Here is a 16,463-nt window from a genome sequence, read left to right as displayed (position 1 = left end):
CTCTTCCTGCTTTCCAGCATGGCGGCTGCAGACCTGAAAGACGAGCTGAGCTGCTCCATCTGCCTGAGCATTTTCACCGATCCCGTCACCCTGATATGTGGACACAACTTCTGCCAACTCTGCATTGGCCGTGTGCTGGATACCCAATCGGAGTGCGGCGTTTATTCCTGTCCGGAATGCCGGGAAGGGTTTCCCAAGCGCCCCTCCGTGCACAGAAACTTGGCTCTACGTAACATAGCGGAGCGGGTCTTGTCTGCTCAGTGCGATTGGCAGGACTCTGGGATCTTCTGCTCTTACTGCATCCATTCTCCGGTACCGGCTGCTAAGTCCTGTCTGCTGTGTGAAGCTTCTCTATGCCATGACCATCTGAGGGTGCACAGTAAGTCGGAGGAGCATGTCCTAAGCGATCCCACCGCCGCCCCAGGGAGCAGAAAATGTGCCCTCCACAAGAAACCACTCATGTATTACTGTACAAAGGACGGAGAATGCGTTTGCTTGTCCTGTTGCCTGAATGGAGAGCACAGGGGTCACCGGGTCGACCTAATGAACGAAGCCTCCGAGAAGAAGAAAAAGAAACTGTGTGCCATCATGGAGAAACTCAGGGCAAGCAAAGACCAGACTGATACAACAGTCAAGAGTTTGCATGAAAGAAAGAAGCAAATGCCAAGAAAAGTTGAAGCTCTCCAAAGAGCAGTCAATGATTTGTTTAAAGATCTCAAGAGGCAGCAGGACATCCTGAAGAAGACAGTTCTGAATGAGATCGCCAGACAGGAAAAGCAAAATGCATCGTCAGTGGAACATCTTATCCAGCAGCTGGAGATAAAGAAGGTGCAACTATCCAGGAGGATGCATCACATCGAGGAGCTGTGTAACATGACCGACCCAGTGACCATCTTACAAAACCCGGACAGAGAAGACTTTGGTGATCCAGGGGCAGAGGACAAGGTGGTCCATGATGAAGAGTTTGACGTGGAAAAGGACGGAGAGAACATCGCTAACCTTGCCGACGCTGTAGGCGACCTAGACGAAGGAATCATCTCAGTGATGTTGCACAAAGGTTTATCTGATATTCTGACAAGTGCAAGGCAGGATTTCCCTACAATGTGGGAGTCAAACATATTGCTGGATGTCCGCACAGCTTCTAACAACGTCCATATCTCAGGGGATCAGAAAACTGCCTCCTGGTCACAGAAATCTCAATGTCGCCAAGAAACGCCGGAAAGATTTCAGAGCTTCAAAGTTCTGAGTTCTACAAGGTTCTCGTCCGGTCGGCACTTCTGGGAAGTAGAAGCTAATAAGATAGGGAACTGGAGATTAGGCATGGCTTATGCCAGCATTGACAGAAAAGGAGACGGGTCAAATATTGGAAATAATGTCAAGTCTTGGGGTTTGAGGTGGTGCAATAATCAGCTCTCTGCGAGATACGATTGTAAGGAAATCAGCCTATCGCCTAAACTCCTAAGCAACTCGGTTGGAATATACTTGGATTATGAAGGAGGACAGTTGTCCTTTTACGACATGTGTGACCCCCTGACACACTTGCACACCTACAAGGCCAGTTTCACCGAACCGTTACATGTTGCGTTTGCCTTATGGAACAATGCCTGGCTGAAGGTTTAGATTACTGTATTTTCTGGCGTATAAGACTATTTTTGAACCTCAAAAAAATCCTCCAAAAATGGGGGGTCGTCTTATACGCCGAGTATAATATCTCCAAGGTACCCTAAGTATTACCGGTAGATTTAATCTCTCAAGACGCTGGCTTTGTGGGAATCCTGTATCGGAATATCGTATGTACCGTAGCTTCGGCTACATACAGTGTACCGCGCTGAGCCAATCACGGAGAGCGATGTATTCTAATATTGAATGCAAAGCCTGCTCGGATTAGCGGAGTAACATCAGCCCGTCTCTCTGACTCTGCCAATCTGAGCAGGCTTTGCATTCAATAATAGAATACATCGCTCTCCGTGATTGGCTCAGCGCAGTATACTGTATGTAGCCAAAGCTACGGTACATACGGTACACCGGTACAGGATTCCCGCACAGCCAGCGCCATGAGATGACATCTACCGGTAATACTTATACTTAGGGTACCTTGGAGATATTATGAGAGATTACATGTATTACAGTACTTGGGGTACCTTGGAGATCTATGAGAAATCTGATGTTTTTCAATGGTGTTGCCTTGCTTCGGAAGGGGGGTAGTCTTATATGGCGAGTATAGCCCAAAACCTATGTTTTAACTTGAAAATTAGGGGGTCGTCTTATACGCCCAGTCGTCTTATACGCTCAGTCATCTTATACGCTCAGTCGTCTTATACGCTCAGTCGTCTTACACGCTCAGTCGTCTTATACGCCAGAAAATACGGTATATAATTCTCTGATGAATTTTAGCAATTAGCTTTACTTTATAATGCCCACTGCCTCAGGAGACCACAATTTATGACTCATGGACTTCGGGACAAGGTGCGTGGCCAGTTTGGCTCAGTCCTGAATTGGACTTGCAGCTCAGTGAAAAAGCTCTAGAAACAAAAAAGCTTAGGCTAAACTGTGAAATCTGGGTTGATGTTAAACATATTTATTCAGCTATAAAATTCAGGTAAATAATTGATGCCGGTTTTCAGCTCTCATTGATGAAAGTAAACATTTTTATGGAAAATTTGTTTAGTATCTACAGTTCAGTGAAGTGGAGACTTCTTTTAAGATCCACAGGTGCTTAAGAGTTTGGTCCACCAAATACCAGTATTCCAGTTACAGGTTGACATTGGTGGCCTAAAGCCTGGTGAACTAAGCAATGTCTCCTAAACTATACAAGTTCTTGAGTGGTCAGTCAGTCCACCCAAAACCAATATTCCAGTTACAGATTGGTGGCCTATAGCCTAGTAAACTAAGCAACGTCTCCCAAGACATACGAGTTCTTGAGGGGTCAGTTCACCCAAAACCAATATTCCAGTTACAGATTGGTGGCCTATAGCAGTGGTCCTCAACCCTGGCCTACAGGGCCCACTAACAGGCCAGATTTGCAAGATAACTGAAATACATCCCAGGTGATATCATTTGCTGCTCAGTGATTGCAGTACTCTAGTCTGCATCTCCCCAAGGTAATACTTAAAATCTGGCCTGTTAGTGGGCCCTGAGGACTGGATTTGAGGACCACTGGCCTATAGCATAGTGAACTGATCAACGTCTCCCAAGACATACGAGTTCTTGAGGGGTCAGTTCATCTAAAACCAATATTCCAGTTACACATTGACTTTGGTGGCCTATAGCCTTGTGAACTGATCAATGTCTCCCAAGGCACACAAGTTCTTGAGGATTTAGTCCACCCAAATTCAATATTCCAGTTACAGGTTGACATCTGTGGCAGGTGTGTAACTACAGGGGTTGCAATTGCAACCGGGCCCCATGCCCTGGGCCTGTGTGGCTCCCCTGTACACCTGGATAGGAGGGGGGGGGGGGGGCAGCATGTAGAGAAATCACTGTCCTCCTTTTTCCTCCTGTAGCTGCAGGAGGAACATGGAGGAGATTGGTTCCTCTGTATACTGTCCCCGCCGCCCTTCCTATCCAGTTCACTTGTGTTCTGCTGTCTCTGGGCCCCTGTGTGCTCCCCTGGTCCCCCCCCCCACTGTGCTCCCTCCCCTCTCCTGCTGCTGCTGCATGGGATGTGTCACAATTGAGAACCTGGAAGGGGTCGGTAAATCTGTAATTTACCAGCTCCTTCCTTTTCTGAATGGACAGAGTCATAGTCAGTCACATTGTAAAAAAATAAAATGATAAAAAATAATACAATTAAAATACCAAAAAATAAAAACTACTGACACCAGTGGGTGAACTTCCAGGATTGCAAAGGTCACACTTGCGACTGGGCCCTGGCATTCCACCACCATGGGGAGGCCCCAAGATGGCAGGAAGGGGGCCCACTACACAATTTGTGAAAGGGTCCCACAATGAGGAAAGGGCCCCAGGATCAGTGGGAAGAGCCCCAGGCTTGAAGGAAAGGGCCCCGGCCAGGGGTCCAGGGGGTTCTTCATGGTTTCTTGCACCGGGGCCCTGAAGGTTCTAGTTACGCCACTGATCTGTGGCCTATAGCCTAGTAAACTGAGCAATGTCTTTAAAGCTACAAAAGTTATTGAGGAGCCAGTCCACCGAAAACCAATATTCCAGTTACAGGTTGACAATATTAGGCTATAGCCTAGAGCAGTGGTTCTCAACTCCGGTCCTCGGGACCCACCAACAGGCCAGGTTTGCAAGATAACTAAATTACATCACAGGTGATCCCATTTGCTGCTCAGTGATTGCAGTATTCTAGTCTGCATCTCCCCAAGGTAATACTTAAAATCTGGCCTGTTAGTGGGTCCCGAGGACCGGAATTGAGAACCACTGGCCTAGAGAACTGAGCAATGTCTCCCAAGATACAAAGGTTCTTGAAGAGTCAGTCCACCTAAAACCAATATTTTAGTAACAGGTTGGCATTGGTGGCCAATCGCCTAGAGAACTGAGCAATGTCTCTCAAGCCACAAAAGTTTTTGAGGAGCCAGTCCACCGAAAACCAATAATCCAGTTACAGGCGGTCCCCGGGCTACAAACATCCGACTTACAAACGGAGGGAGACAACAGGGAGTGAGAGGAAATCTCCCCCTAGGAAGGGAAAATCACTCCTGGAAGAGTTCTCATGGGAAGAAGGTGTCTCCATTGAAGCTTTATCACCAATCCTGGTTTCCTCAACAACCCAAAATTTTCAAAATCCAATTGTCATAGGGACAGAAAGTGAGGTGAAATCTTCTGAATAGGGGCACAGGCGGCAAAATAAATGGTACAAGGGTGTTAACCCTTCCCTATGCTATCCAAAAAATGTGAAAAAAAAAATATTTTGGCTGGAGCTATACTTAAAAAATGTACCTGTTCCAACTTAGACCCGGTTCACACTGATGCGAGTGCCGGGTTCGCATGTAATGTCGGAGCGCACTGCTCCGACATTACATGCGATCAGCTGTGCGGTGCGAGTTTAGCCATACAGTTTGTATGGCTAAATTCGCATCGCACCCGGTGCAAACACGCACAGGAGGCATTTTTGCAGCCGCATCAGGATCGGATCGCACATCGGTTCACACTTGTGCGATCCGATCCTGTGCGAACTGCACGATCGCACTGCGATATGCGATCAAACTGGGGGTGTCGTTAAGATTACATTGACACCCCCAGCGTATCGCATATGGCAGTGCGAACTGCCGGGGGTGCGTGTGCGATGCGGGAAAAGGCTGCGAATTCGCAGCCTTCCCGCATCGCAATAGTGTGACCCGAGCCTTACATACAAATTCAACTTAAGAACAAACCTACAGACCCGATCTTGTTTGTAACCCAGGGACCGCCTGTACAGGTTGACATTAGTAGACTATAGCCTAGTGCAGTGATGGGGAACCTTGGCACCCCAGATGTTTTGGAACTACATTTCCTATGATGCCCAACTACACTGCAGAGTGCATGAGCATCATGGGAAATGTAGTTCCAAAACATCTGGGGTGCCAAAGTTCACCATCACTGGCCTAGTGAAATGAGCAATGTCTTCCAAGACATAAGAGTTCTTGAGGAGTCAGTCCACCCAAAACCAATATTCCAGTTACAGGTTGGCATTGGTAGGCTGTAGCCTAGTGAATTGAGAAAAGTCTTCCAAGTCATACAAGTTCTTGATTGGCCAGTCCTCCCTAAACTAATATTCCAGGTACAGATTGACATTGGTAGGCTATAGCTTAGTGAGCCGCGCAACGTCTCCCAATCCATACAAGTTCTTAAGAGGTCAGTCCTCCCTAAACCAATATTCCAGGTAGAAGTTGACATTGGTGGCCTATAGCCTAGTGAACTGAATAATGTCTCCCAAGCCACACAAGCTCTTGAGGAGCCAGTCCACCCAATACGAACATTCCAGTTACAGGCTAACATTGGTTGCCTATTGCTTAGTGAATTGAGCAAAGTCTTCTAAGACACACAAGTTCTAAAGGGGTCGGTTCACCTAAAACTAATACTCCAGTTACAGGTTGACATTGGTTACCTATAGCTTAGTGAATTAAGCAATGTCTACCAATCCACACAAGTTCTTGAGGAGTCAGTCTACTTAAAACCAATATTCCAGTTAGAGGTTGACATTAGTAGGCTATAGCCTAGTGAAATGAGCAATGTCTTCCGAGCCACACATGTTCTTGATTAGCAAATCCTCCCTAAACTAATATTCCAGGTACAGATTGACATTGGTAGGCTATAGCTTAGTGAACCGTGCAGTCTCCCAATCCATACAAGTTCTTAAGAGGTCAGTCCTCCCTAAACCAATATTCCAGGTAGAAGTTGACATTGGTGGCCTATAGCCTAGTGAACTGAATAATGTCTCCCAAGCCACACAAGCTCTTGAGGAGCCAGTCCACCCAATACGAACATTCCAGTTACAGGCTGACATTGGTTGCCTATCGCTTAGTGAACTGAGCAAAGTCTTCTAAGACACACAAGTTCTAAAGGGGTCGGTTCACCTAAAACTAACATTCCAGTTACAGGTTGACATTGGTTACCTATAGCTTAGTGAATTAAGCAATGTCTACCAATCCACACAAGTTCTTGAGGAGGCAGTCTATCTACAACCAATATTCCAGTTACAGGTTGACATTGATGGCCTTTAGTTTAGTGAACTTGGCAATGTCTTCCAGGCCATACAAGTTCCTAATGGGTCAGTTCACCTTCAACCGATATCTCAGTGGCCTGCACAATCCAGGGGCTTGGGGAGTCCAGAACCAGGATATCACGGCCAAAGCAACCATTCCCTGCCCGGTTCACTCTTCCTGGTAACGTCTTCTGCAACAGGAGAAGGAGGCCGGGTAAAAGAGCGACCAGTCCCTTACAGAACTGAAAGGTGGGGTCCTAAGAAATGGGGCTAATGTTGGTCCCTAACACAACCTGATACCGATACAGAGCAAAAGGAAGAGAAAGACACATTGTCACGGCTGGAATAGGTTGGTAGAGGTGAATACTTACAAATTATCGCTATATTTGTCCTAAATAATATTGGTTTTGGGTGGCATGACACTTAAATACATCACTTAGGGTTGGGTTTTCAATACTGGCTTTTTTTTTTTTATGGTTGGACCGGATGGACTTGTGTCTTTTTTAAACCTGACTAACTATGTAACTATGTAACTGTTTTACTATATCTGTTTTCCATTGAGGAGATTTCCCTTCATTTACTGCCCTGGAGACAACAGGAAGTGAGAGGAAATCTCTCCAAATTGAGGGAAATTCCCTCTCCTGCTTTGGTGACAACTCATAATTGCAAACTTTTAGTCCCGGTGACAGTAGTCACCAGGACAAATAGAGGGGACGTTTTTTCTGCTGCTCTTGATGTGTGTGTGTCATGTCTATAAATCCAGGTCCTCTTACTGTAAAATGTTCACCACAAAAATAAAGACTTGGAGGTGTTTTTTATGAAAAAAAAAAAACGCAGAGCCATTCATCCTATGAAACTGCATGTTTATTCATTGTTTTATAAATGTTCACAGAAACGAATGTTAACAGGCTATTTTCACTCCAGGTTGAATGTTATTCTTCATACATACTTCAACAGAGTGAATCAGGAAAATACCACATTAGGGCCACTAGATGGAGCTGATGATCATAGAAAATAAATACTTATTTTGATATTTTGGTCAGCGCCATCTAGTGGCCATGATGCAGTATTTTCCTGATTCACTCTATTATTATGAACAAAAAATATTCAACCCAGGCAGAAAATAGCCTAAATAAATGTGTTTTTGGCTCTCATTGGACGTGCAGTTCCATAAATAGCTACGCGCATTTTTTATAAATACACTTTAATCGGTTTTATTTAAAAGGAAAGGGGGCCACGCTGCTTTTTTTTTTTAGAACACTTTATATATTTCTGTATTACTGGATTCAGTGTTATAAAATCTATCCGAAAAAACAATTACCTTTCACAATTTACCAGTTTATAAGATGTTTAACCTTTTATTCTGTCTGTCTGTATCTATGTATAGCCATGCAATCAAAGATTCCTGAAATAAAATCATTTACAATGAAATTCACCAATCGGGTGCCGTATTTCCTGACCCACAGACATGTACTGAGGTATGAAGAGCATTAACCCCTTCAATACCGGGCACTTTTACCCCCTTCCTGCTCAGGCCAGTTTTGTCACACTTTGAATGACAATTGCACGGTCATGCAACACTGACTAATATCACATTTTTATAATTTTTTTCACACGCAAATAGAGCTTTATTTTGGTGATATTTAATCACCATGGGGGGGGGGGGGGGGTGGACTTTTATGTTTTGCAAATAAGTAATTTTTCTCCTTCACTGAGGTGACCCAATGAGGCTGCACTGATGGGGCTGAATTGAATTCATTCTCTCTTGAGAAGAGGAGATTAAGGGGGGATATGATCTCTATGTACAGTATGGGATTGTATGGTTGGGGCGGGTATAGGATTGTGTATATGAGATTGTATGGTTGGGGCGGGTATAGGATTGTGTATATGGGATTGTATGGTTGGGGCGGGTATAGGATTGTGTATATGGGATTGTATGGTTGGGGAGGGTATAGGATTGTGTATATGGGATTGTATGGTTGGGGTGGGTATAGGATTGTGTATATGAGATTGTATGGTTGGGGCGGGTATAGGATTGTGTATATGGGATTGTATGGTTGGGGCGGGTATAGGATTGTGTATATGGGATTGTATGGTTGGGGAGGGTATAGGATTGTGTATATGGGATTGTATGGTTGGGGTGGGTATAGGATTGTGTATATGAGATTGTATGGTTGGGGCGGGTATAGGATTGTGTATAGGGGATTGTATGGTTGGGGCGGGTATAGGATTGTGTATATGAGATTGTATGGTTGGGGAGGGTATAGGATTGTGTATATGGGATTGTATGGTTGGGGTGGGTATAGGATTGTGTATATGGGATTGTATGGTTGGGGCAGGTATAGGATTGTGTATATGGGATTGTATGGTTGGGGCGGGTATAGGATTGTGTATATGGAATTGTATGGTTGGGGAGGGTATAGGATTGTGTATATGGGATTGTATGGTTGGGGTGGGTATAGGATTGTGTATATGGGATTGTATGGTTGGGGCGGGTATAGGATTGTGTATATGGGATTGTATGGTTGGGGTGGGTATAGGATTGTGTATATGGGATTGTATGGTTGGGGCGGGTATAGGATTGTGTATATGGGATTGTATGGTTGGGGCGGGTATAGGATTGTGTATATGGGATTGTATGGTTGGGGAGGGTATAGGATTGTGTATATGGGATTGTATGGTTGGGGTGGGTATAGGATTGTGTATATGAGATTGTATGGTTGGGGCGGGTATAGGATTGTGTATATGGGATTGTATGGTTGGGGCGGGTATAGGATTGTGTATATGGGATTGTATGGTTGGGGAGGGTATAGGATTGTGTATATGGGATTGTATGGTTGGGGTGGGTATAGGATTGTGTATATGAGATTGTATGGTTGGGGCGGGTATAGGATTGTGTATAGGGGATTGTATGGTTGGGGCGGGTATAGGATTGTGTATATGAGATTGTATGGTTGGGGAGGGTATAGGATTGTGTATATGGGATTGTATGGTTGGGGTGGGTATAGGATTGTGTATATGGGATTGTATGGTTGGGGCAGGTATAGGATTGTGTATATGGGATTGTATGGTTGGGGCGGGTATAGGATTGTGTATATGGAATTGTATGGTTGGGGAGGGTATAGGATTGTGTATATGGGATTGTATGGTTGGGGTGGGTATAGGATTGTGTATATGGGATTGTATGGTTGGGGCGGGTATAGGATTGTGTATATGGGATTGTATGGTTGGGGTGGGTATAGGATTGTGTATATGGGATTGTATGGTTGGGGCGGGTATAGGATTGTGTATATGGGATTGTATGGTTGGGGAGGGTATAGGATTGTGTATATGGGATTGTATGGTTGGAGAGGGTATAGGATTGTGTATATGGGATTGTATGGTTGGGGAGGGTATAGGATTGTGTATATGGGATTGTATGGTTGGGGAGGGTATAGGATTGTGTATATGGGATTGTATGGTTGGGGTGGGTATAGGATTGTGTATATGGGATTGTATGGTTGGGGAGGGTATAGGATTGTGTATATGGGATTGTATGGTTGGGGAGGGTATAGGATTGTGTATATGGGATTGTATGGTTGGGGAGGGTATAGGATTGTGTATATGGGATTGTATGGTTGGGGAGGGTATAGGATTGTGTATAGGGGATTGTATGGTTGGGGAGAGTATAGGATTGTGTATAGGGGATTGTATGGTTGGGTTTTCTTTACTGTTTTTTGTTTTTTATTGGTTGAGCCGGATGGACCTATGTAAGTTTTCAACCTGACTAACTATGTAACGATGTTTAGGAAGCATGGTCACCTACACCATCACCAGACCGCCCCTTACCTGAATGTGGGCGGGGCGCTTTATACCAGAGGTGGTCGCTGCTGTCTGCCATGGCGAAGGACTGACGTCTGAAACGCGTAGGCTCTTTTTCCAGCATTGTCCGCGTCTTTTCAATAAAGAATTGCGATTTTGTGGATGTCATCCTGAGTGCCGGCCATCCCTTTCCTCATTCGGTTGTTGCCGTTTGAACTTTCACTGAATGATTTATTTCACTTTTTTAAGTTTGTAAATATTTGGGAGGTTCTCTGCTTCCGCTGCCCCAGAATTTGGCCTTCTTTGGTGGCTATCAATTATTTTCACTTTTTGAACTTTCACCGAATGATTTATTCACAGCCGGCTCACACTACTGCAACTCGATTTCCGATGCGATTTCACGCTCTCTGCCACTAAAGTCACATGAAAGTATTGCAGGAAACTTTCTAAAGTCATGCAGTCCTTTTCTCTGTTCAGATCAGAATTTTCTGCTAGAAGTTTGCTCATAACATTTTATATATATATATTTTATAGCAGGGACCCGGCTCCAGCTGTTGCGGAACTACAAGTCCCATCATGCCTCTGCCTGTGGGAGTCATGCTTGTAATTGTCAGCCTTGCAATGCCTCATGGGACTTGTAGTTCGGCAACAGCTGGAGGGCCGCTAGTTTGACACCTGTAGGCCGATCGTTGCAATTTTTAAACACAATTTTTTTTTGGAACAAATACCATTTAACCACTTCAGCTCCGGAAGATCCCCCCCCCCCCCCCCCATAATGACCACGCCATTTTTTTGCGATACGGCACTGCGTTACTTTAACCACTTGCCCTCCAGCCGCAGTTATACGGTGGCAGGTCGGCAGGTTCCCGCAAATCGCCGTACCTGTACAGAGGTTCGTGGGAGCGATCCTGTGGGCGGACGCTCATGCGCCCACTCGCCAGTGGGGAAGCCGATCCACAGGGCCGTTGGCCGCAATTCCTGCCAGTGTCATTATTACAGTAACAGTGCATATTTTTACCACTGATTACTGTAATGATGTCATTGGTCCCTCCCAAAAGTGTCAAAAATATCAGTTAGGGGTCCGATCTGTCCACCTCAGTCCCACTAAAAATCAGTGATCGCCGCCATTACTAGTAAAAAAAAGATGGAAAAAAAAATGTCATAAATCTTTCCCCTAGTTTGTAGATGCGATACCTTTTATGCAAACCAATTAATATATGCTTATTTTACCAAAAATATGTAGCAGAGTACAAATTGGCCTAAAATTATGAAAAAATTCGATTTTTTTTATTATTCTGTATGTGGCCACTAGAGGGGGAACTTTACAAACACAACTTCCTCCTGTAAGGATATTATTCAATCATTTCCTGTGCGTTGCATTATCAGACTTATTTATTATTTATTTATTTATTTCAGGCTCCTTGTCAATACGCAGCGCTTTACATATACATTGTAGACTTGTCAGTTTCATGCTTTATCTTTACAAATCTGCAATAATTAATTCCCGATATCACACAAGATGTACGATCGGCATCATTAACCCCTTGGAGACTAAGCCTTTTTCTGACATTTGCTGATTACAAGTTAAAATCAGTATTTTTTGCTCGAAAAATGGTTGCAATATTTTATGTCACGCGGTATTTTCGCAGCGGTCTTTCAAATGCAATTTTTTGGTAAGAAATACATTTTCATGTTTAAAAAAAAAAAACATAACAGTAAAGTTGGCCCCATTTTTTTTGTATAATGTGAAAGATGATGTTACACCAAGTATACAGATACCTAACATGTCACGCTTTAAAATTGCGTCTGGAATGGCAGCAAACTACGGTGCCTAAAAATCTCCATAGGTGACGTTTATAACACCTTTACATGTTACATGCTTAGAGTTACAGAGGAGGTCTAGGGATAGAATTATTGCTCTCACTCTGACATTTGCAGAGATACCTCACGTTTGGTATGAACACCATTTTCATATGCAAGCATGACTTACGTATGAGTTCGCTTTTGCGCATGAGCACGGAGGGACTGGGCTCTTTCAATTTTTTTTTTTCCTTTACATTTTTTTATTTTTTATTTTTACACTAGTCGGTAAAAAAAAAAAAAAATTTGATCACTTTTATTGCTGTGAGAAGAAATGTAAACATCCCATGTGACAGTAATAGGCAGTGGCAGGTCCTCTTTATGGAGAGATCTGGGGGTGTAAAAGACCCCAAACCCCTCCTCTGCACTTAAAAGCATTCAAAACACCAAGTTTGGCTGTATTGAATGCTGTCATTTTGTTTTCAAAATCTGGCGCCTTTAGGCTCCATTCACACTACCGCGACTTGTCAGGCGACTTGGTCAGCCTGACAAGTCGCGCTCCCTCGCGGTCCATTGACCGCTACAGGACCCGTTCTAATAGGAGCGACACAAGTCGCTCCGACTTAGAAAAAGTGTCCTGTACTACTTCGGGGCGACCTCGGAGCGACTTGCATACATTCATTATATGAAGTCCGTGCAAGTCGCGCCGAAGTCGCGGTGCACGGGACTTCACAGGTCGCCCCCGAAGTCGTGCCGCTTCAGTGTGAATGCGGTCTTAAGGCTTTGTTTGGGTCTTCGGCTCCTCCCGATCCTTGTAATGACAGCCAAGCGGCTTCTCAGCTGCATCAGTTGTCATTACAAGACAGCTGACCGTCGGCTATGGACGCCGTTACCGGGGTGAGGCCTCTAGCTGCAGGAATCACGCTGGTACAGCACTTTCCTGAAATATATCGGCAATATCGGTAACCTCCGGGGCCGATTCTGATATATCGGGGAGAAGTGCAGATCGGCCCTCGATATATCGGCTTTTTTCCCAATAATCGGTCGATCTCTACTTCATATGCCCACAACCTCAATGGCCCCTGCCTGCTTCCGAGGTCGGGTAAGATTTTATTGATTTAAAAGAAAGAAGGAACAAATTAACCACTTCTGGACCGGAAGATTTTTCCCCTTAATGACCAGGTCATTTGACAAATGAATGGATGCTTAGCCGCATCAGTTGTCATTACAAGAAAGCCGACTGTCTGCTCTAAACAACGGTACCGGGGTGACGCCTCTAGCTGCAAGCCATCACCCCGCTACAACCCCGTTCTTTTTAAGTATTTACCATGATATACCTTACTAGATTTTATCTTCCAATCCTTTCCGTTTTATGGATTTACCACTTGACCTTTAGTTTATTAGCATACATCTGTTTAGTACCTCCCCCTAGTGGCCTATTTAAGGTCCAATACAGACAGCTCAATCCCAGCTTGAAAAAGGAGCGCAGCTGCCGCACCACACGCATTGCGCATGCTCAGAAACGTGTCGCTTGTTGGTGACGTCACAATCCTGCGCCTGCAGCGTCTCAAGCCTCGCCTTTTTCCGACCTTTCTGATTCATACAGAGACCAGCGGGACCAATGGGACTGGACGACTCGACTAATGCCCTGCAGACACAGGGACACATCAGGGACCTGACCTTTCACCATTTATTGTATCAGAGGTGTCTGTCTACCTCTACTTCTATGTGAGTATATATTATCGTTTTTATTGCATTAAACTGGAAACCTGCACTTAGAGGCGCCGCTCTTTCTCTCATATTTACAGTGACAACCTGTGAAGCTCTGGTGAACTCCATGCCCAAGAGGGTTAAGGCAGTGCTGGAAAATAATGGCGGCCACACAAAATATTGACACTTTGGGCCCAATTTGGACTTTACATTGTAGCAAAGTGTAATTTCTTCAGTGTTGTCACATGAAAAGATAGAATAAAATGCGAGGGGTGTACTTAGTTTTGTGAGATACTGTATATAAATATATATATGTGTGTGTGTGTGTGTGTGTGTGTGTGTGTGATCCTACACAGGAGGGCCACCCTGGAGCAGTTAATCTGCTATAGGGCGGTCCAGGAACTGGTTAAGACCTGTAGGTGTGGCGAAATGCGTTGGAGAGTGTGGCTTGGATGGTGCCCGGGCTGAGGCTGTTTTTGCTCTCCATACACAGGGTTTTGTTACGATGTGCGGCTTATGGGACCTTTTTTCTTCCACCAGTTTTTGCCATAGAGTTGTTGTCTTGTGGGGTGACAGCTTGGGAAAAAGGGGAGGACCACCCTGACCTCAAGATTCCCCAATTTTTTATTTTGGCCAGACCTCTTTGTTCCCATCTAACATCATCCAACCATCGACAATTTTTCACAAACTCAACAATTTTAAGGCAGGACGTTGACCAAAGTGAAATGTTTTGTAGGTGCTCCGAAATATCATTCTGAATATCCAATGTCTCCGGGAGCCGGGCCTCGGCGTAGGCGAATCTACAATGCTGGTCTGGAAGTCGGAGGGTTTGCCGGTTGGACGCACATTCCCAACATAAAGAACGAGGTCACATGACAGGACGGCCATGTCTCCCTCTGTATGGGGACAATCGGTCTCTCTACGAGATCTCTGAGACCCCCCAGGACAGCGAATTCTCACATTGCCTGCATCTGCCACACATGAATACAGACAGGCTGCGCTGCACAAACTGGGCCATTGTGATGTCACTGACAAGACACTCTCCGCCCCTTAAGAATCAATCAACGTCTAGAACAAAAACAACTTTATGTAGAAAACACAACAGCACTGTGTGTGAAGGAGGTGGAGGGGGGGGGGGGGGATCATGTTTGGCAACCAACTACAGATACAATTATAAGGCGGCTGTGTTTGTGTCATCTGTTCTCTGCTCCCCAAATTGTCAGTCCTTCAGAAACATTAATAGTGTGACGGCTTATTTATAATAGTAAGCTGCACTGAATGCATGGGATGCTGGTGTGTGCTGGGAGGAGCAGGGCTGATGCACCAATCGCAGTGCTGATGCGCCAATCGCAGTGCTGATGCGCCAATCGCAGTGCATCTTGCTGAATTTATTGACAGGCGACATTCCATTCAGTTCTATTCGGGGGTTGCAATGAAGTGGTTTGCATCTCATCATGCTGCGCTGAAAAAAAAAAATGCATGCAATACTTTTTTTTTTTTATTGGCAGACGCCACCGCAATTAACCGACCGCATAGCTGCCTTGTCTTTGCGTTGTGATTGCAGTGTGACTGCGGTGTGATTGCGGTGTGACTGCGGTGTGACTGCAGTGTGACTGCAGTGTGACTGCGGTGTGACTGCGGTGTGACTGCGGTGTGACTGCAGTGTGATTGCGGTGTGACTGCAGTGTGACTGCAGTGTGACTGCGGTGTGACTGCGGTGTGACTGCGGTGTGACTGCGGTGTGACTGCGGTGTGATTGCGGTGTGACTGCGGTGTGATTGCGGTGTGATTGCGGTGTGACTGCGGTGTGACTGCGGTGTGACTGCGGTGTGATTGCGGTGTGACTGTGGTGTGACTGCAGTGTGATTGCGGTGTGACTGCAGTGTGATTGCGGTGTGACTGCGGTGTGACTGCGGTGTGACTGCAGTGTGATTGCGGTGTGACTGCAGTGTGATTGCGGTGTGACTGCGGTGTGACTGCGGTGTGACTGCGGTGTGACTGCGGTGTGACTGCGGTGTGACTGCGGTGTGATTGCGGTGTGACTGCAGTGTGATTGCGGTGTGACTGCAGTGTGACTGCGGTGTGATTGCGGTGTGACTGCAGTGTGACTGCGGTGTGACTGCGGTGTGATTGCGGTGTGACTGCGGTGTGACTGCGGTGTGACTGCAGTGTGATTGCGGTGTGACTGCGGTGTGATTGCAGTGTGACTGCAGTGTGACTGCGGTGTGACTGCGGTGTGACTGCGGTGTGATTGCGGTGTGATTGCGGTGTGACTGTGGTGTGACTGCGGTGTGATTGCGGTGTGACTGCGGTGTGATTGCGGTGTGACTGCGGTGTGATTGCGGTGTGACTGCGGTGTGACTGCAGTGTGATTGCGGTGTGACTGCAGTGTGACTGCAGTGTGATTGCGGTGTGACTGCAGTGTGACTGCGGTGTGATTGCAGTGTGACTGCAGTGTGACTGCGGTGTGACTGCAGTGTGACTGCGGTGTGACTGCAGTGTGACTGCG

General features: G+C 45.7%; 1 protein-coding gene and 1 long non-coding RNA gene across 3 annotated transcripts; both read left to right on the top strand.

Moving 5' to 3' along the window:
- LOC309566363 (E3 ubiquitin/ISG15 ligase TRIM25-like) lies at positions 1–1,636 on the top strand. Its single transcript, XM_082271490.1, has one exon. The coding sequence runs from the start codon at positions 19–21 to the stop codon at positions 1,618–1,620; it is 1,602 nt and encodes a 533-aa protein (XP_082127616.1). The 5' UTR covers positions 1–18; the 3' UTR covers positions 1,621–1,636.
- A 1,145-nt stretch (positions 1,637–2,781) lies between these two features.
- On the top strand, positions 2,782–5,411 carry LOC309566365. 2 transcript variants are annotated; one of them, XR_014225868.1, is made up of 3 exons: positions 2,782–2,979; positions 3,173–3,371; positions 4,090–4,203. It is a non-coding gene; the product is annotated as an uncharacterized lncRNA (long non-coding RNA). The 2 variants fall into 2 exon arrangements; XR_014225867.1 differs by lacking the exon at positions 2,782–2,979 and adding an exon at positions 5,378–5,411 and having other exon boundaries at positions 3,164–3,371; positions 4,090–4,170.
- The last annotated feature ends 11,052 nt before the right edge of the window (positions 5,412–16,463 follow it).

Source organism: Pelophylax lessonae (genome assembly GCF_965119305.1).
Source record: "Pelophylax lessonae genome assembly, chromosome: 11".
Taxonomy (NCBI): Eukaryota; Metazoa; Chordata; class Amphibia; order Anura; family Ranidae; genus Pelophylax; species Pelophylax lessonae.
Note: the sequence above shows the minus strand (reverse complement) of the source record. Positions and strands in the feature narration are given on the sequence as shown.